The 26,489-nt window shown below is 35.2% G+C and overlaps 3 protein-coding genes across 6 annotated transcripts; 2 read left to right on the top strand and 1 right to left on the bottom strand.

The window, feature by feature from the left end:
• Positions 1–1,303: 1,303 nt before the first annotated feature.
• On the top strand, positions 1,304–12,691 carry LOC145899550 (DNA-directed RNA polymerase II subunit RPB2). The gene is made up of 24 exons (XM_082988393.1): positions 1,304–1,432; positions 1,994–2,069; positions 2,333–2,483; positions 2,547–2,644; positions 3,980–4,214; positions 5,204–5,362; positions 5,636–5,800; positions 5,891–6,087; positions 6,547–6,730; positions 6,789–6,911; positions 7,049–7,192; positions 7,372–7,511; positions 8,902–9,022; positions 9,340–9,482; positions 9,533–9,731; positions 9,786–10,051; positions 10,114–10,262; positions 10,320–10,468; positions 10,641–10,778; positions 10,891–10,992; positions 11,127–11,246; positions 11,663–11,823; positions 11,934–12,138; positions 12,267–12,691. Exons 1-24 carry the CDS (start codon positions 1,417–1,419, stop codon positions 12,345–12,347), a joined length of 3,522 nt encoding a protein of 1,173 aa, XP_082844519.1. The 5' UTR covers positions 1,304–1,416; the 3' UTR covers positions 12,348–12,691.
• Positions 12,692–17,142: 4,451 nt separating this feature from the next.
• On the top strand, positions 17,143–20,168 carry LOC145897296 (ribonuclease P/MRP protein subunit POP5-like). Of its 4 annotated transcripts, XR_014402376.1 has the most exons (6): positions 17,143–17,285; positions 18,100–18,242; positions 18,299–18,497; positions 18,563–18,615; positions 18,914–18,968; positions 20,031–20,158. XR_014402376.1 is itself a non-coding variant. In XM_082985525.1 (5 exons), exons 1-5 carry the CDS (start codon positions 17,266–17,268, stop codon positions 20,033–20,035), a joined length of 420 nt encoding a protein of 139 aa, XP_082841651.1. In that variant the 5' UTR covers positions 17,143–17,265; the 3' UTR covers positions 20,036–20,168. The 4 variants fall into 4 exon arrangements, 3 of the variants coding, with proteins under 3 accessions (XP_082841651.1, XP_082841652.1, XP_082841650.1); XM_082985525.1 differs by lacking the exon at positions 18,914–18,968 and having other exon boundaries at positions 20,031–20,168; XM_082985526.1 differs by lacking the exon at positions 20,031–20,158 and having other exon boundaries at positions 18,914–19,050.
• LOC145897295 (uncharacterized) lies at positions 18,685–26,209 on the bottom strand. The gene is made up of 15 exons (XM_082985522.1): positions 26,089–26,209; positions 23,625–23,744; positions 23,466–23,567; positions 23,350–23,403; positions 23,170–23,229; positions 22,755–22,874; positions 22,598–22,699; positions 22,378–22,467; positions 21,468–21,533; positions 21,040–21,219; positions 20,792–20,977; positions 20,535–20,732; positions 19,999–20,168; positions 19,828–19,934; positions 18,685–19,062 (listed from the first exon to the last, which is right to left on the bottom strand). Exons 1-15 carry the CDS (start codon positions 26,144–26,146, stop codon positions 18,813–18,815), a joined length of 1,863 nt encoding a protein of 620 aa, XP_082841648.1. The 5' UTR covers positions 26,147–26,209; the 3' UTR covers positions 18,685–18,812.
• Positions 26,210–26,489: the final 280 nt, after the last annotated feature.

The following is a 26,489-nucleotide window of genomic DNA, read 5'->3' as shown; positions in this document are numbered from 1 at the left end:
GTTGAAAGACGTAACGCAAGCGAGATAACTAGCGAAGGCCCCAGAAAGACGGGTGTAAATGTAAAAGAGTATAAAGCGGTTTCAAAAGACCAAGTTTAAACAAAACATCAATAAATATTCGAATTACGACAAGCCAAAATCCCTACAATTTACCCCAAAAATAATAGAAGACCATCATGCGTGCTCGAGCGTAAAGAAAAAATATTAAAGTTTTCTAGCGAAAGGTACAGGTAGCTGAACGCTGGAAATGAGTTTTACTGATATAAATTCTAGTTTATAATATCAAACTTCAAAGGAAAAAACGGGTAATGTTGTGGCGCATCAAAGTAACAACAATTGGCGCATGAAAGAAAAGGTTGACAAGTTGAAAAATTGTTGAAATGTAAAAATGAAATTTGTTTTTCCGAAGTTTGTTTTTAAAAAGTTGTCCTGTTTTATTTACACCGCGGCGCATTTGGCATCGATGTCCCACCGGTTGCGCAGTTCTAGTCGAGTATGGTTATAAATGACCTTTATGCCATGCAAATTTGTTATTTCGTTGCTGTTTTGCCTTTCGTTGGTGTATACTATAGAGTTTCGGCGCGAACCACTTGCGTGAATGTGGTCGATTTGTTTTTATGGGGATGTTGGCGATGTGTATCCCTATCTATCTTCACCTTATGCACACAAGCGCTAGCTATTGACAACAGGATCGGCCATCAGCCTGGTTGTTGTTTGTAATATATATTTCGCCCTGTGAGCATCTTCATTTTTTTAGTTACAGTAAACACAAAAATAAAATTATATTAAAAGCGTCTTATTCAAAGGAAGTTATATAGTGAACGCTAGGCCAGCATCTGCAGTCTTATGGTATAGATCTCAATTTTTCAATATTTAAGGCTATCACCACCTTAGTACGTTTATTTTGCATGATAATCCTAGCATGCGGTCACTGTCACTCATTCAAAAAAAATTACCGGTGGGCTAGCAACAAGTGTTTACACTAGGCCTATAGCGTTACAAACAAAATTATTTACAAAAATAATGTTGACTAGTCCGTTCATGATCCGCAGGGTACATGCACGGACAAACTGATATTCTTTGTGTGTTAATGCATTATAGCTAACTGTTTTTGTGCAGATTGCTAATATAATTGTGAAAATTTGCGTGGTGACTTTATTAACGTCATTCCTGCCAATTAAGCGTAGCCCAGCTCATTGTTACCACTTTTTGCAGTTTTATATATACTTTTTTTTTATAATTTGAGATTTTAAGTTTGATTTGCAGTGAAATGTGAAAATGAAATATATAACTTTCAAGCATTTTTAACTGCAATATTGACTATATGCAACTATGATGTATCTTTAAACTATTTTTTAAGTTTTGTAGAAGTTTTATTTACTTTGTGTCCAATGAATATTCTGCACATATTACAACATGTATGAAGAAGACGGTAAGTTGAATGTTGAAATAATTTAAGTTTTTCTGTATTTTTTACAATGTTGCAGAAAATATACTAAAACATATTCTAATATTGTGCTAAATATTTTGTGTTATTGCGACATATTTTCTTTATTATAACAAACTTTTGAGCAAAACATTAACATCAATAACAATAAACATTTACACTAGAATAATAAGGTACTATTATTACCCTGTTTTGTTTACTATTGTTCTTCATATATTATATCATACCTTAGAACAGGGTTACTCAAACTGGGGTTTATAATGACTGCACAAGGGTCTGTAGCAATCTACACTACCACAAAAAGTTTTGTCTTGATGCCAAGTTGTAAAACACAGTGATGCAATCCAGTAAATTTAACAACATGATGACATTGTCAGACTTGATTATATGTATCAAAAGATTGGCGGTCTGAGAAAAAAAACATTCACAAATATGGGTTCTGGGAAAAAAAATTCCCTGTCTTAGTAAATTAAAAAAAAAAGTTATTCGTATAAAAGCACTGTTGAAAACAGTTTTTCAAAATTGAAGTTGATTACTTTTTTATAGCAATTGGTCTTGAAACTGGTAATGATGAGGACATTTCACCCGAACTTTGGCAGGAAGCCTGTTGGATTGTTATTAGGTATGACATGGTACACATCAGTAAAAAAAAAAAAAAAAAAAAACTAAACATGAAGTTCAAACTATAATTTTATGTTGTATTGAGCATTTGTTTACTCTTTGAGTTCTTTGCTTTAATCACCATAACCATTTTGCAAATAGAATGCAGTTGTATGATACATGATCCAAGGCTGTTCGGGGTAAATTATTGAGCTCATATGTATATATGAATATAAATAGTGTAATACACCCGTTGTTCACATAACCTATTCTATGTTCATATAGCTCATATTTTGATGAAAAAGGCCTGGTTCGCCAGCAGTTGGACTCATTTGATGAGTTCATACAAATGTCCGTTCAACGAATTGTTGAGGATGCTCCAACTATTGAACTTCAAGCAGAAGCTCAGCACACTTCAACTGAGATAACAACTCCTGTGAGATAACAAGTTAAATAAGTTCATAGTATTGTAGTTATTTTGGAAAATATGTTTTTGCAGACAAAGTACCTTATAAAGTTTGAGCAAATTTATCTTTCCAAACCAACACATTGGGAGAAAGATGGCGCCCCAAGCCCAATGATGCCTAATGAAGCAAGGTGGGTAGTTGAGATTGCAAAACAGCTATGCTGCTTATAAAGTGTAACATATGTAAGTTTTCCCTGATAAACCAGATTTGTAAATACTGCAGATGCTGTGCCACTTTGGCTAAATATTTAATAACATGATAAATTTGCTTATTGGACAAACGAAATCACAAATTTTTGCTGTAGTGAAATAGTTTTATTCTTCTTATGTTCTTTGCAATTCATGAGAGTTTGCTTCGAACAATTACATTATGATGCATAAATCCCAAATGCATGATTCCACAGACCTTATTTCAAAGAATCATGATCAATATTTTGATTCAGAGCACATATTTCAATTTAGCCAAATCTGAACATTTGGATCCCTAGACCAGGGATCTAGAGACCTAATATATATCCACAAACAAACTATTAAAACCACTTTTTATCAATTATTATAGAGACTTAAGTGAAGCATAGTGGAATGCAGGGTGTCGATTTATGCCTTTTTTATCATTCTAAGTGTTCGATATGCGAAGCCACTGTCCGACACGAGCGGCATGAATAAATGTTAAGTTACCGGTATACAGTACCATGAACAGATCAACGCTATTGTTATCTACAAAAGTCCACAAATTGAATTATTATTATAACTTAAATAAGCCTAACGTATCGGTTACGCCATTCTTGCAACATTAACATCGATTGTACTAGTTTTCTTTTTTCGAAGATTGGACGGCAACGATTTTCCTATTAACATGTAGTTGTCAATTTTTTTGCTGTACATGCTGGTGGCAAAAACGGTTCGAAGACGTTGGTGCCAGTATTAGTCGTGTAATTTCAAACTGCAAACAATTATTTGCGCAGAAATTTGTATTTAGAGTCTTTGTCATACAACAGCATTTAACTGAAAGGTTATGTAATGTTAAAAACTTAATGGCATTATCGTTCGGAATCCCCACCCAAAATAAATTTGTCTGTTTAGATGGCTAAATAAGCGCAACCGCAAACAAACAAAATCCAGCCAGCGCTTGCTTTAACGTTCAGCGAATAAGCGCATTAAACTAACCATTGTTTCCAAACATAGAGCATTGTTACCGAACATGTGACATTGTTACGAACTACCATTTTCCGTTAAATCGGATCTTAAAAGAGACATAGCAGCCTACAACATGTTTTGTCCTTAACTTAGTAAGTACAAGAATCCTGTACAAATGAGCCTGGTCGTTTTCATGCGTTACTTACCAGATACAACATTTTTGTTCAACATGCATAGCAATTTTTCTCAAGATGTTCGACATGCAATAAAAAATCGACACCCTGGTGGTATGCCAAGTTTACATGAATTTTTTTCATTGCTTTTTGCAGACTACGGAATTTGACTTATTCTGCACCTTTGTATGTTGATATAACTAAGACTGTTGTAAAGTCAGATGGCCAAACCGTGGAGACTCCACATCAAAAAACATTTATTGGAAAAATACCAATCATGCTTCGTTCGACCTACTGCCTTTTAAGTGGATTGACAGACCGAGATTTAACAGAATTAAATGAATGTCCCCTAGATCCCGGTGGATACTTCATCATAAATGGATCAGAAAAGGTTTCGTTATTAAAAATTACTAATGTATTTTCCACAAACATCAGTTGTGTTTATCTAGATCAGCGGTTCTCAACCTATTTAAAAACAACCCAAAATTGAAGTACAAAAACATACTAGAAAATATAGTTCATAAATTTGTGCTTTACTCCTCGCAACCAGAAGAATCTAAAATAATTTTCAGGCGCCCCACACACTGGGAAACACTGATCTAGATCAGCGGTTCCCAACTTTTTAAAGCGACCCAATCTTTCAAGGAATCCTAATTTGCAAAATTGTTTTTCTATGTTATAGCTGTTTGTTTCTCTTCATTGAACTAGCCAAGGGAACTTTATACTGCACATATTGGGTTTGCAGGCTTGGCAGTCCAGGGCTTACAGCCTGGCTGGATCAGCCACTTTTTCCTTCCCTGTGAAACCACTGAGCTCCTGTAGCTCAGTTGGTAGAGCGTTGGGTCTGGTTAGCCCAGGGTCGTGTGTTTAAACCTCACCGGGAGCATGATATATTATTACTGCGCTACAGATATTGGTTTACCATCTAACTTCCGTAAAACCAAGTTTAAAAAAATTTTATTGATTGAACGTTTTACCCCAGCCATTTGTAATCGCTTAGGTTTACAGTTACAATTCCTTTTTGCACTACGAGAGCTACCAAGTGCTTACTGTTATTGTTTAAATAAAATAACTAATTGTTAATGCAACAAACAGTTTTACAAAAAAAACATACCAAATAGCATAGTTTGTAAATTTGTGCTTCATGCAAAATAACGTTCAGGCGACCCAATGTTGGGTTGCGACCCACACATTGGAAAACACTGATCTAGATCATTCAACATCTGTGTTTGTAAGGTAAAATTTCAGCCGCAAAAATCTTTGTGTTTCAACCCCACTTTCTGATTGTATTTTGTTTTTATACATAACATTCCAGATTGTTGATTTGCAATCCCTCTTCACTTTCGAGGACCATGGTGCCATAACATATTTTACTTCCAGGTTTTAATAGCGCAGGAAAAAATGGCGACAAACACAGTTTACGTTTTCAAAAAAAAAGACTCTAAATATGCATTTACAAGTGAAATTCGAAGTTGTTTGGAAAACAGCTCCAGGCCTACAAGTTCTATGTGGGTGAATATGTTGGCAAGAGGTGGACAGGTTAGTTGTTGTATTTTAAGTGGTACAAATTTTGTCCGTGGTCTGACTAAAGCCTTCTGATTTGGTTGTCCAAAAATGTTCTAAGAAAATATTCGATCCAAATTCAAGGATGTTGGCTCTAGTATTCAGATTTGTCCAAATCTGAAATCTTTTCTGTGCTGGTGCATCCCTAATAAAAACAGCCAAAATAAATTTGTCTTTCTGTAATTGTTTTTCGTATACAAATATCCCAGCTTGTTTCCACCTGTACATAATTACTTTCTATAATTTCAGGGTGTCAAAAAAAGTGCAATTGGTCAGCGCATTACTACCATTATTCCATATATTCGACAAGAAATTCCAATAATTATTGTTTTTCGGGCACTTGGATTTGTATCTGACAGAGATATTTTGGAGCATATTATTTATGATTTTGATGATCCAGAAATGATGGAAATGGTTTGTTTATGTGTTTTTTAAAAGTTAATAAAAATGATCTAAATTAATAAGTTAGATTTACTTCGGTCATGATGTTATAATATTTTGCAGGTGAAACCTTCCCTTGATGAGGCATTTGTTATCCAAGAGCAAAATGTTGCCCTTAATTTTATTGGATCCCGAGGTGCAAAGCCAGGTGTAACAAAAGAAAAACGAATAAAATATGCAAGGGAAATATTACAGAAGGAAATGCTACCACATGTGGGCATAAGTGATTTTTGTGAAACAAAAAAGGCATACTTTTTAGGGTAAGTTGATTTAAGAATATTTTTCTATTTGTGGTACATGTATATGTAAGTATGTTTTATCAAGGCTTATATCAGGATTTTTCATCTGGTTCAGTGAACCACCACAACAATTTAGTTAACTCAGTGGATCCGAAGCCAAAAACAATATTTTAAAGGAAAATAAGTTATTCTACATTGCCCTAGCTTACCTAACACCTGAGCTCCGGGTCAGCAGCCTAACTCACACCCAAGTGATGATTACACCACCAACTTACTATGTAGTAAATCATTATTGCAATGATGTCAGTTTTTCACACACAAAAAAACTTTGGTTTGCCAATTGGAAGCAAAATTGTGGACCAGTATGGTATCCATGGCTCTATAGACACCCAGTTGGAAACCCCTATTTTATATTTTCCATTAGTAAAAATAAACCACATTATACTTTGCCCATTATTTTTTTTTGTGCTTTTGAAATAGTTATATGGTTCACCGCTTGTTGTCTGCTGCACTTGGTCGTCGTGAGTTGGATGATCGAGATCATTATGGTAATAAGCGATTGGATCTGGCTGGGCCTTTACTTGCCTTCCTATTTCGTGGATTGTTCAGAAATTTAATGAAAGAAGTGCGCCTTTATGCACAAAAGTTCATTGATCGTGGAAAGGTGTTGTACTTTTTGCAGGAACTGTGCCAGTGAATGTAACTTTTATATTCTGTTGCAGGATTTCAATCTTGAATTAGCTATAAAAACAAGAATTATTACAGATGGATTGAAATATTCTTTGGCTACAGGAAATTGGGGAGACCAAAAAAAAGCGCATCAAGCTCGCGCTGGGGTTTCTCAGGTAGCTATATCTTACATTTTAACTGTGATTCAAGTACCTTGAAAAAACGTTTCTAATTGGATGTGATACACTCTGTGCCAATATGGAATTATACTGTTTGTATGTCTACGATTTACCCTGCAAAATTTTTTTTGTAGGTTTTAAACAGACTGACATATGCATCTACTTTGTCACATTTAAGAAGATTAAATTCTCCAATTGGAAGAGATGGCAAGCTGGCTAAACCAAGACAGCTTCACAACTCTCTGTGGGGAATGATATGTCCAGCTGAAACACCAGAGGTAAAATTTGTCATTAGATAAACAGGGCTTCCCAAATTTCACAGTCGAGGGATCACACGATTAATGTTATGGGGAGTTTGCTAAAGTGCAGATTGATCACTTTTATGTGTTTTTGATCTTGTTTAATGTTTTATATTGATCAAATGTTCAAACATATTGAGTTTTTTTAACTTGCTCAGGGTCATGCAGTTGGTCTGGTGAAAAACCTTGCTCTGATGGCATACATTTCTGTTGGTTCGCAGCCAAGCCCCATTCTTGAATTTTTGGAGGAATGGTCAATGGAGAATTTAGAAGAAATTTCTCCATCTGCAATAGCAAAGTATTTAGCTTGATGTATATCTATGAAACTATGTAATCTTTCTGTGGAAATGTTGATATTGTACATATCATGTACAATTTCCATTAGGAACTCACTAATTATATAGTTAAGTAGGTGAGCAAAAGAGAAATTTAGTACTCAAGTTATTTTGTTAAAGAAGCTGGAGTATAATGTTGTTGTAATAAAAATTTCTTTAGGATTAAACTTGGTTTAATGAATAATGCATTTGAAAAGTTTGTTACAACCAAAATTGGCATTTATGCTAGACAGTGAATTGTATTGGCTGATTTTTTTAGATATCAAGGTGTAGTTATTTCCTTTTTGCTGTGGCTTTGTTCATACCTAACGTTGGATACCCTCTCTTGCCACCTGTCTATGCGCAGGAGAGGGAAATCATCTGTGTATCTTACTGATGTGTAATAATGTGTTGGGTAGGTTACATATAAATGCCATTGTAGAATTAAAAATGAGTTTCAGACACCATATTCAATATAGCTTGTTTTTATCGAAAGGTCGTGGGTATACAATTTGGTTGTTATAAACATGATGTTAACCGGCTAGTTTGTCCAAATTATTGATTGCAAACCAGAAATATGAAGTTTACCTATTTACAGCATCATCAGTTTAAATAAAGATCACTTTTGGTAGGTGACTATACTTGTATATATCCAAGAAAAAGAACAAAACAAAACAAGACTATTAAAGGCAAAGGTCAATAAATGTCAGAAAGATGGGGTAGTTATACTGAAGATAGGATAATTGATAGTCTTAAAGTTCTAAAAGTACATTTACCATGTGGTTGGGTTTATCAAAAGACTTGTTCAAAAACTATTGCAAGGCTTTGTAAAAGGCACATAAAGGTGTTGCCAGACACTGGTTTTAACAACTTTTTTGTAAAATGATCTAGAAGATTGAGGTAAAAATTGCCCAATTAATTTTGGCCCATTGTGTTGTATGTCCCAGGTCATTAGAGTCAAACTGTTGTTAGCTTTTGTGCTTACACTTTTAGTTGGCTACCCAATGCAAGTCAACTCAGTCAAAACAATTTTATTGTATTGTGTCAATACATCTCAGAATGTGATTAGTAAATCAAATCTGGATCAAAAAAACCAAAGGCCCCTGGCAGGCTGTCGATCGCACACCGTATCAATAATAATGTATTAATAAGTTTATAAGGTATTTGAATAAGTTTTGGTAAATGGAGAAACTGATGATGCCGTTTTAGGCGAAATATATTTTTCTCTAAATAAATCGATCTGAGCTGTCTGAAGATCGCTGTGTTTGGATTTTAATACATTACATCTCAGAATCTACATTGTTCACTATGCTTTGTATTGTTTACAGACAAAAATGGTTTATAACTCTAATACTTGCCTGTTGTTTGTTTCAGTGCAACCAAAATTTTTGTCAATGGTTGTTGGGTTGGAATTCATAGAGACCCGGAACAGCTGATGAATACACTAAGAAAATTACGAAGGCAAATGGATATTATTGTGTCTGAAGTTTCAATGGTGCATATTTTATAATGTATACTAATACTACTATAGTGTATTTATTCTATTCAGAAACAATAGGAACGATTTTTATTGGGTTTGGTCAAAAATAGAGTTAGGAAAATTGCATCCTTCCAAAATCAGCAAAGATCAAGATCATACAATTTTTTTTTCAAAACAAACGTTACAAATCATTTGTACTTTACTTTCATTCAAATTTAGGTTAAATTTAGATTTGCTAGTTACTGTGGGTAAAAGTTAATTTTTTATAACTGGCTGAATTATAATTTGTTTTGTTTACAATTCACATAACTACATTTTGTTTTGCTCGATAGGTTAGGGACATTCGAGAAAGGGAAATTCGGATATATACTGATGCGGGTAGAATTTGCCGTCCCTTGCTTATTGTGGAAGAACAGAAACTTTTGCTTAAAAAGCAACACATTGATCTGTTAAAGGAAGAATACAACAACTACAGGTTCACAATTTACTTATAAGGAAGATTTGTAAAACATTTGTTCATAACAGCTGGCAGGACCTGGTAGCGAGTGGTGTTGTTGAATATATTGATCCTCTTGAGGAAGAAACAATCATGTTAGCCATGTTTCCTGAAGATCTTCAAGACAAAGGTGAACAGTACTGTAGTACGTACAGTCACTGTGAAATTCATCCAGCTATGATACTTGGTGTTTGTGCATCCATTATTCCTTTTCCTGATCACAATCAGGTATTGTAAATTTATTTCGTTTTCATATCATTAATGTTGCTTAGCTTTTTTCAGTCTCCTAGAAACACATACCAAAGTGCTATGGGCAAACAAGCAATGGGAGTCTACATAACAAACTTTCATGTAAGAATGGACACTCTTGCACATGTTTTGTATTATCCTCAAAAACCTCTTGTTACTACCCGCTCTATGGAATATCTTCGATTTCGTGAGTTGCCAGCAGGAATTAATGCAATTGTGGCAATTGCATCGTACACAGGATACAATCAAGAAGACTCCATTATTATCAACAAAAGTTCTGTAGATAGAGGATTATTCAGGTTCCCTTTTATTTATGTCTGCAGCAAATATATCTTTAATATTTTATGTCAAATTGTATCAGGTCTGTGTTCTATCGGTCTTATAAAGATGCTGAAAACAAAAGTGCATATGACCAAGAAGAAACCTTTGAAAGGCCAGATAGATCCACATGCTCTGGTATGAGGCATGCTATATATGACAAGTTGGATGATGATGGTTTGGTAGCACCAGGTTTGTTTAGTTGTTCCTGTTAAGTTAACGATAATCAAAACACATGATTTGATTCAGGTGTACGTGTTTCTGGAGATGATGTTGTGATTGGAAAAACTGTTTTGCTGCCAGAAAATGAGGATGAGCTTGAAGGATCCACCCACAGATATAAAAAGAGAGATGTTTCAACATTTTTAAGAACTAGTGAGACAGGCATTGTGGATCAGGTAAGGCTAACATCCAGTCCTAAGCAGTTGATTCTTTAGCTATTAACTTACCTGTTCTAATGGATTTCCAAATATTCTTTACATGTGGTTTGGAAAGCAATTGAGCATTCTGACAAAGCTAACAAAATTTCAACAAGCAGTTTATACTTTAGGTGTGTGTTTATGTTTTAAGGTAATGGTAAGTATCAATCAAGATGGGTACAAGTTTACCAAGATTCGAGTTCGTTCTGTGAGAATTCCACAAATTGGAGACAAATTTGCAAGTCGTCATGGACAGAAAGGAACTTGTGGCATAACGTACCGAGCTGAGGTATGTGTACAACTGTAATATGGCTTCATTTTACTTGGTATTTCAGCCAAATCATTTCATGCAAACATATTTGATTATATCAATAAATATTTACCATAAATTTTTAACATAGGATATGCCGTTTACCTGTGAGGGTGTTCAACCTGACCTTATAGTAAATCCACATGCTATTCCCTCAAGAATGACCATTGGGCATTTGATAGAGTGCTTACAGGTGAAAACTTTTGGTAAATGGAGTTCATTTGTTTAATTTGATTTTGTAGCAATTGGACGAGCTTATGTTCACATCTCCATTGTAAATTTGCAGTAATTTACATGCAAATACATTACATTAACACTGCAATTTAGGGCAAGGTATCTGCCAATAAAGGTGAAATTGGGGATGCAACTCCATTTAATGACACAGTAAATGTTCAAAAAATTTCCAATCTTCTACATGAGTATGGCTATCAGCAACGAGGAAATGAGGTGATTTATAATAGTTTAGCGTGATTTAGTGGAATTTGCACTTGCAGAAATTAGAACCTTAAAATGCTGGTTGTGGTTTAGCAGTAATTACACATTGGCAAATGTTGAACTGTTCTATTTTCGGCCAAATGAAAAGAATTTTCACATTTACATCAGTAAGATAGTTCATGGTAAAACTGTGTTGACAATTTTTTTTAATTTTACCTACTGGGGAATAGGTTTCCTACCTACCTGGGACATCAACTATTGGCTAAAATAACAAGATAGGTTTTTAACATACTGACCAGAAGAAGAAGTGTTTATAAGTGTTTATTTTTCTATTGTTTTGTAAATTCTTGTGTGGGTTGCAATGTAATGTCCAATATATTCTGTATCTAGAACCTGAATGGTCATTATTTGAAATTTGGTTCTTGTAGGTTTTGTACAATGGTCACACTGGGAGAAAAATGAATACACAGATATTTTTTGGTCCAACATACTATCAAAGATTAAAGCACATGGTTGATGACAAAATACATTCAAGAGCAAGAGGTCCTGTTCAAATTTTAAATCGACAGCCAATGGAAGGACGATCTAGGTATAAACAACTCTAGTAAAAGTAGACAGGTGTTAAAAATGCTAATCACCTACATTTGTGGAAGTTTATTTTGTTGTATTTGCACATAATCTCTTTCCAATAATATACAGAGATGGCGGTCTTCGATTTGGGGAAATGGAAAGAGATTGTCAAATTGCTCATGGTGCTGCCCAGTTCCTCCGTGAGCGCCTTTTTGAGGCATCTGACCCATATCGTGTCCATGTCTGCAATTTGTGTGGTTTAATTGCCATTGCCAATCTTCGATCTCATACATTTGAATGCCGAGGCTGCAAGAACAAGACCCATATTTCACAGGTACCATGTTTTTCTCTGTTTTTTTAATTTGATCAAAACATCAAGTATATAGGAATTTAAAAGGTTAGCCGTATTTTTGTTTAAGTGTATCAATTTAAACAATTTAATGATAACCTGCTTATCATTAGGTCCGTTTGCCTTATGCATGCAAGCTTCTTTTCCAAGAATTGATGTCAATGTCAATTGCTCCGCGAATGATGGTTGTGTGATACTTTGTTTTTGACAATAAACAATGCACAATGCAGTGTAGTAGAGTGGAGTGCAACAACTGCTATAAAATAATGCTTCACACTAGTTTGAACAGTGGGAATGGACATTCTGTCTTCATGATTTTTTAGAATAGGTAAAAGCTTTGTATTTTTGCTCACTCTTTGCAATGCGTTGTTTTTGTATGTAATGGGATTTGTGATTAATCTTGATTTTCTGTGTATTAGTTACTATAGTGCTCAAGCAGAATTCAAATTTTGTGACCAACAAATTGAAAAAGAGAACTTCCATTAGATCTAGATTGTCCAGTTCACGAGGTCATCTTTATTAATACACACACCGACTGTTCGCTTGTTTGTAGAAAACTATTGCTCTTAGCTGTGACTTAGAGGGGCGTGTAGGGACGTTAATGAAAACGTGTTATTGCTGCGTTTGTAGATACGTGTTCTGTATTCGGAAAACTCCGTATTATAGATCTGACACTATTTCGGTATAAACAATCTTTTATTAAGATGGCTGAAACGTACGGCAGCAGTCCAAATGAAACCATTAGTAATGGAATCACAACAGATTGGGTGGAGGCATGTCAGGGCGGACGAGCAAGTTAGAACAGTTTAGAGACGAGGTTATTGAAAAGTGTGTGCTTTTTGTGATTCATTCTTCTGCAAAACCAAGCTATATTTTGCTGTTTTTTTTAGAACCAAAGTGTAGTTACAGTTTTCCATCAATAATTGCTATGATGTGCTTTGTTACAATCAGGGTTGCTATGGTCAAAATACATCTCTTGCGACCAAACCAAATTACGTTTTTCTGCACAAGACTACCATGTAGCCAAAAAGATAGCGATCCTTCATTCTTTGGCGGAATCGCCCCACTGAGCAGGTCCTATCGTATCGAGATTATTGTGTTTCTATGTTATACATACTTATATGTATATGCCAAACTGACTGTTTGCCGGTGTTTTAAGTACTTCATTCATTCATTGGTTTATTTTTGCCCAAAGTATTTCAGCAATAAAAAGATGGGGAATGCGAGAGTATGGGCAGGGGGACGCTGGATTGACCTTCAGGTTTTCGGTGCCAAGCGTCACCCTTGGTCTAATTACTTAACAACACAAGATGAAAAATGAAAACGAAAACATAAAGATAAAGACGAACACGAAAATTCTGCAAAAGAGAACAATGAAAATAAGGAAATTTTACAATAAGGAGATGTAAAGACGTTGTAGAAAACATAAATAGTAAATAACGAGAAAAAACAATCAACAAACTACTTCAGTTACGCATGAGTACGAACAGATGCGTGCATGCTCTAGCGGCAGAAAAAAAAGCACGTGGGTGGCACATGTGCACGTGGATGTCAACATTAAACATACTTTCAGTTGTATAGTTGCTCAAGATGTTGTTTGTAGTGTTTTTTAAAGCAAATTTTCCAGAGTTTTTCATTTTTTGCGGCAATTCATTCCAAATTTGGGGACCTTAGTACAGCAGCGTATTCTGGGCAAATAGAGACTTCATTATTGGAATAACATAATTTAAGCCATCTGCAAGTCTAGTGAAATGGGAGTGTTTGTGCCATGGCTGAGTAAAAATATTATTGAAAAACTAAGGTAATTGATTAAAGTGATGCTTGTGCATAATTTGAGCTGTTTTTAGTTTAACAATTTCAGGAAGTTTTAGAATTTTAAGGGTTTTGTATATGGGTTTGGAAGTACTTTCCAAATAAATGTTAATCTTTAGTATCAAATGTGTGTAGTCTCTGTGGTGACAGAGTTCGAAAGTCCCGCCGACGAAACATTTACTGATAATCGGATTTTTATAACAGAATTAAACCGTTTTAGCAGAAGACATCGCGTTTTTTTGCTGTAACCCGAATTTTTATTGCCAAATACCCGTTTAAAAATTATCTCCTTGAATTAAAAACATCAACTAGAACACACCGACAAATCCAACAATACTTTTTGAAGCCAAGTTTGTGAAGGAATTAACTCTATAGGTGCGAAGAGGACTATCAAAATAGTTGGTTATTATTGTCAAAAACGCGCAAAGCAGATTTTACAGTAGCAACAAAGAAAAGAACCCTAAACGCTACAGGACAAATAAGGCGTCTATGGAAAATACATAGATTTAATATCTCGATTAATTCCCGCCGTTTGATGTTGTTTGCAGTTTCCACAACGTACGTATCGTTACGTCATAAACGTTATTCTTCGGTTAGATTGCCTAATTTTGGGGTGGGATATTTTTGCTGTGTACATATTGAACGATTTCGTTTTTAGAAAACCGCATCCCCAAAAAAGAAAAATGGCCAAAAAGGGATCCGGATAGTCATTGTAACAGTATCTAATGTAAACCCCAGATTACGTCATAACGTTTGCAGAATTGTAGAGGCCCCATACCATTGCAATCTCCTGCGCTACTTTACCAAATATAGTGCCTTCACGATTAATATCTACAATGCCTTCCGATACTGTAAAACATACCATATCCTGTCGATCACCTATTTTGTGTTAACATAACCCCGAAAGGTGTGCCCAATGACTTGATAACTTAACATGAAGTACATATTATCATGAGAGCTGCAGACAGGGTGTACACGCACTATTTTGACCTGTAAGGTCCCATCAGTGCAGCTGTTGACAGTGGCACTGTGCTAGCTATTACACTAGCGGGCACACTAATTTCCACTTTGTGGTACTTTTCGGTCAACGTCGATCCGTTGGGTAGTGCACACCCTGTCTGCAGCTCTCAATTATTATGGCTTTTTTGCACACCTACATATTATCCTGCTTACCACATACCAACGATGCCTCAATGTTTTGTTACCTTTCATCCTTGTTCTCGTGTTAAATCATAGACAACTTGTTAAAGTGTCTGTGGTTATAAAATTGTACTAAGTGTTGCATAACAGCACGTGACTAAACAAACCAATCAGCTTCCGAAACCGAGAGCATAAAAACTCCTGTGTGCATCTGTAAATTGGTTACATTTATCCAAATCAACATCGAAACAATTTCCAATTCTACTAAAGTCAACGATGTACTGTTATGCCGAGGTATCACCAGCTGAACGTATATTTGACGTATATGAATTCAATATTTATCCGGAGAATTTTTTGAGACCTGGGTATTTGACCAGAGGACATAGAGCTTACCAGGTCAGGGACCGCTATCGAGACTTGTCAGCTGGATGCGCCATTGGGGAATTATTTAACCTGCATAATCCCTATACAGTATAGATTACACTGTGCTGTGTACATATTGAACAATTTCGTTTGTTTTAGAAAACCACGCCCCCCAAAAAGTTGCAAAAACTTGCCTCATGTTGGAGCAAGTATGCAACTCGACCTCGACTATGCGAGTTGTGGGGTTAAGTCAACGACTTTTTATCACTTTAATGGATCAAAAAAACGTTTAGCATCCATGATGAGCTGGAGTCAGAAGGATAGTCGAATTTAAAGGTTGAGTAAATGTGAGGAATAGTTTCAGCGTGGTAAAATGTTGCATTTTATAAGCCTTGAAACGACCTCAAAGACAGTCAAGAAGTTCCTAGTTATCTGAGAACCTCATGATCAAGCGTCAGGCGTCAAGAAGCCTGCGTCGACATGGTAAAAACTTCACTGGAATTGCAGCAAACTGTAGAACGCGAGGGAACAAGAAGGGTTGGCAAAACAGCAACGTAAAAGCAAAGTTAACAATGCAATCTGAAAAAAGAATCTGGCAACACGTTGTCGATTAACTACCAGCATCTACTCTAAAGAACCCTAACAATATGAAAATCACTAAAGACAGAAATATTGAAGCGGTATTTAAGAACTTGGAATTTTATGCTCTACCAAAATTTGGAATTCGTTATACGCTTGTTTCGCCGTCTAGTAAGGCGACACAATAATATTTTTCATAATATTTAGACGCCTTGTTAACATTGTCCATCAATAGGCTATTCGCATTTTTTTTGTATTATTCGCATTTTTACATGCTGATGTAGGCTGCTGCATGTCGGCCGAAAGGTCGATGCGATAAAATTATTGCCAGAAAAGCCGTATTGCAGCAATAAAACATGCCTGGCAACATCAGTAGTAATTTATTATTTAGACAAGTTTACTATGATACGATTCCGGAAACACAAACAAAGTCATTTCTTTTATTTAGGTTTAGCAGTTAAGGAATAATGACCTAACATTTCAAGGATCAATCTTATTTTGATTGTAAAAAAAATTTAATTAGGCCTACATTACAATGTTATCACGCCTACTTTGCGAGTTATTGGAATCATTTAACCTAGAGGACTTCAAATTTACAATAGGTGTCAAAAATACCCATTTTTTTATCTACATTTTTTTGAATGGTAGATTGCGTGGAAGTTCCGTCGATCGGTTTTATTTTGCTGGGAATCCAATTCAACCGCAAAAAACTTTTGCTTTGGCGTTACCACCGCCTCGGTTGTATTGGGCATTTTGATAAATTTGATCGTTTCGAAATTTAAAGATTGGAAACCTACCGACGACTAAATGCGAAGAATTAATGTTGCTTCTTGAATTAAAATGTATTGCTTTGTTTTTAAATACCTTTCTTTTTATACCTTATGCGAATCTTCACGAAAAATATAAAAACATACTGATATTGTAGATATCAAATGTAGATAAGCAAAATTAAACCATAGACAACTTAACATTAAAATGGTCTTAGACTATTACCCACAGATCCCATCAATATTTGGTTATTTTTGGCGTATTTTACAAAAAAACAATTGCAATCTCGTTACGCTTTGGCGAACACACGTGGTGTGGTGGTGAGAAGAAACATAATTACATGCATGAACAAATATGTTTATATAGCAGTCCTGTGTCCAGTATACTGTAACTTTCTAACATATAAAATCGCTTTGTTAAAAGCTGGCAATCGTTTACTTCAAGACAACAATGGTCAGAATAAAGAACAGGTAAACTATCTTCTAGCCACTTTACATTGACTAAACCTTCTTACACTTTTTTACCAACTAATGTTGGCCTAAACTAGTGGCTTTAACCAGTTTTGCCTTTTTCAAGTTTGGTAACAAAATCCCTCACTTTGTTAACTACCAGGTTCAATGTATTTTGTTTATTGCTCGCAACTTCCAAAAACCCTTGTGGATGTTGGACTTTTTATGATCAAGTGTACAGTAAAAACATAGGGCAGTTCTCATTGCCTGATAAGCTAACCTGATATAATACTCTACCTCACACCATTTCACAAAATGTAACTAAACTTTATGGTCAAGCTTCCATACTAAAACCCACATGATGTTTGTATAGGCCTATATGCTTAATTGTGACAACAAACATATCACAAAAAGTGTAAATAGTGGACAGTGGTATCTGGTTCAGCCATATCATATCTGCAAAATCATAATGGCCTAAGGATGAGACTTGAAATGTTCAGCATATATTTTTTGTAGAAATCACTCCCCTAAAATAAATATTCGCCATTCAACTGCACAACTACTCTTAAATTGCCCCTCACTGAACAAAATCACCCCGACAAAGGGCAATATCACCTCTGTTGAAGAACCTTGACCTAAACTATTGATTTATTTATTGTAGTTGGAGTATTTGCTTTTGACATTTTTTCTACAGTAAGTTATACCAATTGATAAATGTAAATGTGTCTATTATATACCTGTATTCTAAAATTTGGCACTTTGGGACAAAATTTCTGACAATTACTATCCAGAACTGTTCTACACACATGATTTGAAAGTACTAATGCCCTCTCAGATACATTGTTTTAGAATTAGTCAAATCTGATAAAAGTTCAAGGCAGAATGTTAAACCAAGAACAATTTGTGATCAAATTAAAGTTCAATTGAAAAACTTCTATGGGGATACTGCCCTAGCATGTTTTAGATCAAACCTGACAGGTAAAAATATGTTTTTTTTCTGTAATTTTTTGATCGTGGTGCTGTTTTTCTTGCAGTAAAATATCTCAACATTTACACGAACACTCTCATCATTCGTAGTAGAAGGGAGTTTAGCAACATGTTGGTTTCTGTTCTACCATTTGTGACTCCACTGGAAAATAGTGGATGTAAAACTAATTTGTCTGACCATCATTTATTTTTGAGAACACTTTATGTAACTGGAACAATAAGAAGTGCACAAAAATTTGTTTTAAGGTAAAATATAATGATTATTGACTCCATATATTAATGTGTCAAAATAATTTACCCTGCTCTTTTAGGCTGAGGCAGAAGTCTTGCAAAAATGTTACAAACATGCAAACCACATTTGCAAGTAAGTTTACACTTGATCAGAATAATTGTTTAGTTTTAGCACGAAAAAAAATTGAAATTCATTATTACTTTTAGCTATTGGGGATACATGCAATCCATGTGATAAACTGTCCAATTTAAGGTTTAAATGTTGTCATGTCGTAAACTTAAATCCCATAAAACTGCAATCTAGAATACAGGGTGTATAGTAAAATAGTGTTACATGTTGTAGGAAAAGGTTACTTTACAAAGTCCACTAGCAAAATTTGCATTTGACGCATAACGATTTAGTCCAAATATTAGCTCTGATGCTTTTCCAGTATAGTTGTGAATGCTGCTCAGAACAGGAATATTGCGATTTGCCCTTTGTACCAGGTAATGCACCTTTTCCGTTTTTGGAACAACATGAATTATGACTGTGTGACGAGTGCGAAACACATTGTTGTTAATGACTTGCAGTGGGTGGTCACTAAAAACAAAAAAACAAACTTTTTGTTACTTGATAGTTGTTGGTAATGTTTTTTTGGCTTTCATTTAAAATTACAAATTGGTGGGCATGAATTGTTTTATAAACCATTTATGATTTTTTTTTAAAAACATTTTTTTTTTAAGTTTTAAATATTGATCTGCATGTATCCTTCAGCATTTGTAGGTTGCTTGTTAAACAGTTATCCTATTACATGATTTCAAATTTCATGTGGTTTGTTGGCCTGCAAAGTCCCTTTTTTATCTGCATCCATTGGTACAACATGACTAAACCATTTCTCAGGGCTTTTGTATAAAAGGAAAATTAATTTTTTATAATTTTATGTGTTATGCCGTTTTCTAGGGACAGTTTTTGTTCTAGTTTGCAATATAAATACAACACTAATTATGAACCTCAGGACCTTTTGACTTGAAGAAATTTAGTAGTTTAATAGTAATTTATTAATTTAATAGTTTGAAGAAAGAGCCCTTAGAAAACATTTTTGAATCCTAACAGGGGCAAGTCCTTCTAAGGGAACAGCAAAAAAAAAATCTATGACCGATGTACAACTGTAAAAGCAATCTATGGTTTAATATACACATTTAAGTTTTGATAACATAACATATACACAAACCTCCTTTTTTATAGGATGACTACTGCAGGCATCATTATTTTATATCCCAGCACTAGCAGTATTACAATTGCAAAATAGGGAATTTCATTTTACAATTTAAATGCTCCTCTTAAAAACTTTTCTGTATTTCTTACCTTAGCATTCTGGTAAAATCCCCTTTTAGTGAAAGGCTTGTGCCAGGTGCTATTAGCTGAAAGTGTTCAAATGATGGAATTTGATAATCTAGGGCAACTGTCAAACTCTGGTTTAGAAAAATAATGTTAAATTACCTTCAATACCCACTATTGTTGAATCATTTTCAGTACCTTAAGTGATGTTATGTTTACTTTGACCACAGCTTGATAGGAGCAAGACGAAAAAGAAAACCATGGTCTTTGCTTGCTGAGCAAATGAAATCTTTCATCTGGATGTGGATCGTTTCTTCCACTTTTAAGATTTAGCTGGTAGGCCACTTGAGACAATGCTGAGAGCATTGCTAAAAAGTTTTGTTTATAATGTAAGAACTGGTATGACACATTAGTAAGTTCATAAGCATGTTTATTTTCCTTTAAACTGCATCATGCGTGTTTACTTGATTTTCACAATGCTTATTTGATGTTTTTTGTAACCAAAAAAATCACCCTAGATTTCCAAAAAGTCATTTACTGTATTTTCTGGTATACTTATTAAGCACAAAATATATGCTGTACGACAGAGCTTTGCAAAATTTCATGTTGCCGCTGTTTAGTTGTGTGTTGATAATTGTTGAAAAAGGAAACAGTTTGTTTGGCTTAACAAGAACTTGCACCTAACACCCTTCAGTATAACAATAATAATGATGCAATAAAACAACAAAACTTACGTGTGCATGTCGGTAGGTTACCGCTCCACTTTAAGTTGAGATTACATGCAAGAGATTCTGCCCCATTTAAAACGAAATTTTGAGTGCATTTGAATCGACAGTTTGTGCCCACACGTAAATCATTATGTGTGCAAGTCATTTGAAGTAAATTCCAGTCAGCAACAGGAGATGATTTAAAGTCATCACATTGGGAAACCGCTGTAAAAACGTCAAAACCAGGAGTTACACTAAATTTTTAAAAGACAGTCAATACTGACGTAAACATTTGAACTGTCCTTTGCTCCACTTTCCATTACTTTTGCAAACTTTCGTATTGTTTCCTTGAGCGACGTAACCTTCGTGGCATGAAAGCATACAGGTTGAATTATAACTTCGCTGTTTGGTGCAGTTAATTTTGGTTTGTGATTTATTGCCGTCCAATGTCAATGGTGGACACTCGATTTCTAAAATAAAAATAAATCGTCTTGCATACTTACGAATTTTACTTGTGTGTAGTCTGTCATACCTTCACATTGCGGTAAAGTTGTAGGTGACCATTTTCTATTTTTTTCACAAGTCACTTTCGTTAGATCGGTTGCATAGTAGCCGGCGTTGCAAAACAAGAAGCAACCCAATTTATCCGGTGTTTGTGAAATGCAGTCAAATATTCCATTTTCCGGTTTAGGTAAAGGTGGACACTGAACACCTTGAATGAAGCATTATCGGTTTGCTATGAAAAACTGTTGATTTCGGCCTGGTTCAATTTAATTATCTACGTGTTCATTGCACTGGGCTTGATAGTTAACGTTGTAAATGCATTATTCCGAACATTTTGAAACAATCTAAAATACGGGCGCCCTGTTTGGCGTCTCTTACTATGTCTCGTGATCCCCAGTGTGTAATCTGTATGCTACATGATATTTATTTAGTTTTAGAAACCAGTAACCTATTTACCTAGATGACCATCAGAATCATCAGTGTTACCAGTTCTTCCTTCCACTGCTTTCAAAGTTGTTTGAACTAAACGAAAAAAGGGCAACATATATTAAATTTTCCTGAGTAAAACATTCATATTAAACTTGTAGAAACAGTTGTTTTTGTGCCCGTTCCTCTAAAATAGAAATATTTTGGTCTATGAAGAAAAGCATGACGGTATTAGAATTTCAATGTGTTCCAAAAGGTTTGGATTTAGTTGTGTTGCTTGAAACAGAGTACTGTTTTGCGCGTTGCAAGGAAATCGGTGCTTTTCGCATTATACGTTTAATGCAAATGAAGAAGGATTACAAACACAACCTATTTTGGAAGCTTTAACTTTCATATTCATAAGGTAATGTTTAGATGAGTGGACACTTTTTACATCGCCTTGGGTGCCGCGAAACATTTTGATTTTGCGTGGGGTTCCGTATTAGGATAAAATAATGGTTTTGAGATTAAAAAAAATGTATTTTACGTCTATCTCTAACTTATTGCCATGTAGCCTATTGTCACAAAGTCATGTGCTTAACGCCGTTGCCAAGGTTTTGGCATAGGTCCCTATAGGTTTCCTATGTTGGAGCGAAAACCGGCTACCAGCATGCACTTCACCGGGTTGGTCGTTTATTTTTTTCAATGTTGTCGAAGCAATTAACCAATTAGATTAAACTAAGTTATAGGGGGCAAACAAGTGTGTTTTCTCTTGTTTATTGAATTTGTTGTTTTTTATCAAGGTTTGTTGCCAAACTCGGAAAAGGGTGGATTTAGCAAAATGATTGAAAATCACTGCCATAAACGTCATTCTTTTCCAGAAAAGGGCTCCGTTTGTGCCGTTATTATAAGTGCAGAGCAGAAAATAGGATCCTGCAAAATTTTTTCCAAGTTTGTTTACCTGTGGTGGACCCAGGTAGGAGTATAGACGACGTTGACGTAACCACTGAACCTGTGGTGGTTGCCGAATTGGCATCATTTCCAGTTGTTGCTAGAAATCAATTTACAAATTCCATCACAAATAAGCTTAGCCTACACTTCACACTTGCGCTTTTTTTTACAAAGTTTGTTGCGGGCGTGTATATCATAAACTTACAAAGTCAAGATAATCATAAACTTACTAGCTAGACATGTATTGTGTGCTTCGTCATAAACGCATCCCCATTCTTCGCAAACGCTTCTTGGGGCACCTGGATATGCCACGACACACGGATGGCGTAATGCTGAATAATATAGTATTGATTGCTATTTTAAACAAACCAGATATTTTTAACTTACGTTGTTTGCACTGTTTGGTACCGTAATCCCAGCAACAACCAAACTGAATGCATTTAGCTTTAGGGATTCCATGATATGCAAGTGTGCAATGTTTCTTGTCACACGCAATGTTAGACGTAACTAAACCAAAGAAACACAACAGGTAAGTTAAAGATAAATTACATTGTGACGTGTGAGACCGGTCAATTGTGACATCTATCAAAATTTTATTAACCGTATTTGCTTGATTGTAATCCAGAAAAACATTAGGGTATAATGCAAATGTTGTTTAAAACAAGTAAAAACGTTGATCATATTTAGGACAACTGTGTTTTGTCATAGAATACGTGAAGACAAAAATTGTCAAGATAATGCTGCTACTAGAATTCCTGACTTAAAACGTCGGTGACGACTAATAACTTTTTTCGAAAAATACCTGTTGCCGTAGCCGGATTTTCTTCCGTACTAATGCTCAATCCGGACCTGTCACGAACTTCTGTCAATAATAAAACAACAAGCGCTTGTGAATTTGTTTATTTTAGTAGCTTAATAATCTGTCAATTTTATTGATAAAAAATCTGCTTGACGTGAAACGTAACATCATATGTTAGATTACCTAATCCCGGTTCTGGGGTCGATGTTAAGTTCATGGCAGTAACATCTTCGGATTCTATGGAATTAAATATATTATCAACGATAACTTGGACGCACTGAGAATTTGCAAATTAAAACCTGCATAGCAACCGTTAGTATCTGGATCAAATACACATCCCTTGGATTCACAAAATCTTCTCGGTGCACCAGGATATGCACTTGGGCATTTTTTTCTATTGACTGCAAAAAATTATATAGTTCTCCTCGTCGTTTTCACACTTCCAAACTTATTACTACCTTCCTTGCATTGAATATTAACAGCGTCCCAGCAGCATCCAAAATTTAGACAAATCGATTTGGGTATTCCTGAATATGCCAATTTGCAGTTGGCAGTAGAACACTTTGCTCCCTGTATCTCTAAAAAACAAAATAGGAAATAAGTATTAGTAGCAAGACGAAATAGATTGCTGGTACTAAAATGCAGTGGCTCATTGTAATTGCTTGACTTATCTTACGTATAACGGGTAGCAGCCTGGCAAAAAATTCTCTGCCCAAGAATACGCGTTTCATTCACATCAAACTTGAAATGAAAATAAGCTTTCCAATATTTTTTCTGTACGGTTTTCGACCCAAGTCTGTAACATTTTTAAGTGTTTTAGGAAACGAGTTTAAACGCTAAATACTTGTTCTGGTGTCAAGTCAATGTAAATCCTTAACGAGATTTGCAAATGCTGAACTTGATCATTTTCCATTTAACATTAACCTCATTTCTGTGCAACTGTTCTTTTGTTGTTGTTTTTTGCTTCTTTTTATAGTGCTGAAATTCAGATTCGGGGATGCCGAAGTCTATTTTCTAACTGACGTTTTGGCAATCCATATATTATGCCCTCTAACAGCACATCAAGAGGATTTTTTTCTTTTGGGGGATTTTTATCTATTTTACCTATGTCCACCTCTGCAGACGTTATTACCAATCTGTAATTAAGGCAGTGTGCTAAGTTATAACTTTAATAAAAATATTCTTTTTGATTTGAATGATCGTGTCAACGAGGGTTATAGTTAGTTAACAGAGTATCTCGAAAACTGCCAAAGATTTGGAAAAAGTTCTTCCATTCTTAACATTATAAAATGGCATTAATTTAAACATACTAGTGCCAATAATTTTAATTGCGCAGAAGTATCACCATGCTTTCGCATAGCAAGGCAGGATCGCCCCACTGCACAGGCCCTTTAAAAAGCCTGTGAACCTTAAAAATAAGAGAGCTGAGATCGTCAAATACAAAGGGCCTGCACAGTGGGCGATCGTGCCTTGCTATGCGAAAGTATGGTAATATTATGGGTTGATGATGCCCAACGTGTTTGTTTAAATCCGGCTTTCTGCTGTGGCTAATGTGCTAAAATGACGCATTTTCAAGGTATGAAGAAAATACGTCTCATTTTCCTCAGTTTTGCTAAAACAAGCAAGCAAAACCGGATTGCAATATAAAACGTTTTTAAATTTTGTTTAATGCCGTTGAAATCCTGGACTTGAAGTTAAGGTGAACCATCGTATTTTTTCTTCGCGAGAAGCTATCACATGATACGTTGCGGGGCCGTAAATGTTTCGAATTAAAAAATAATAAATTAGCTATGTTTGTTCAGTAAGATCACCAATGAATGTGGTTGAAAAAGGTAAAATGAATGTAATCACTTTAAAATATAATATTCATGATACTTGCTTAAAATATAGCTACGGCCCAAATTTTCAAACCTGTATATTTACATTTTGCTTTTGGTCAATTGGGAAAATTTGGAAAATTTTTGGTTACCAACATAAAAAGGTGTTGTTGTTAGGAAAGACAAGTTGATCGAGATTTGCAGGCAAAAGGTTATTGCCGTTTGTATTGAGCGTTGTTTTTAGCCTTTCCAAAAATTTTTGCTGACGACCCCTTTTCACTATAGTTACAATTACCGCGACCCCTTTGACAGTGATATTTAGATATTTTGTTGCAAAATCTACCCGTCTAACGACCAAAATCGCCAATAATGCGTTTTGGGTAGTCACTGACGCCCTCTAGAGAAAATTTTCTGGACCCGCACTTTATATGTTTTCACAAGCAGTGTCTCAAAAAATGCAAATTTGCTTATTTCCAAAAAATGTGCTTATTTTGTACTTGAATGCTTAGGTTTTCGTCCGAAATCGTGCTTATTTGAACATTAAATACAGATTTTTGGTTATATGTCGCCGTACTGGACGTTTTTGCGCAAGTCACAGCCCCGTCCTCCGACACTGCCCTTAATGAAAACGCCAAATGAATTTTTCGTCATATTAGGAAATTGAATAGCGTTTCCAAATCGCCAAAGTCTTCAGGGGACGGTACGGGGAAAATTAATAGAACTGGCTTAGGTCTCAGGTTTATAACTTTCCTGTTTAAATATAGATCATTGGGCTCGAAAACTATTTTATCAAAAACGGTGTGATGACATCACATGTTCCGCCCGGGGCTAGGCTATATTAAAGAATTGCGAGGGGTGATGACTGGATTTCAACGAAACCAATATGTATTCCTCGTAGAAATTTTCTCAAACCACTTTGTCAACAGTTCAAAATGCAAGATAAATAGGTAAATGATTTCAGTAACTTTACACATCCACACCACAAAAAATAGAAGTGTGTTCGGTATAAACAATATAAACTTGGTTACAGTTGGTAAATGATAGCACTAGTTCAGTAAGAACGTTCGACAAATCATATACCTACTTAATTTGTTCTTTTACTTACCGGTAAATCTTTCCAAAAGTAAAATCACAGTTAACTGTATCGGAATTGTAACTTTCATTTTTTCAAAGTAAGTAACACTACAGATCAGATCGTAAAAGCAACGTCAGTGCGGAAAGAACCTAACCAACAAACAAATTGTAAGCGTTGCTTGCTATGTAATTGTACGACCAAAACTTCTACGTAAAAATTCTGTTTGTTACGCTCACTATATATAGCTTCGTTTTTATGGTTGCAGTATAGCGCAGTCAACAGTTAACAAGGTTGGTCCTAAATAAAACTACGCGCGTTCTTTTTCGCCGCAGGCCGAAGCGTTTTAGGCAATAGTTTCATATACTTTAGAGAAAAGAGTGGTAACTTAATATTCCTATAAGGTCATTAGTCAGACACTGTTTCTGTTTTGT

This window comes from Ascidia mentula, chromosome 4 (assembly GCF_947561715.1).
Source record: "Ascidia mentula chromosome 4, kaAscMent1.1, whole genome shotgun sequence".
NCBI lineage: Eukaryota > Metazoa > Chordata > Ascidiacea > Phlebobranchia > Ascidiidae > Ascidia > Ascidia mentula.
Note: the sequence above shows the minus strand (reverse complement) of the source record. Positions and strands in the feature narration are given on the sequence as shown.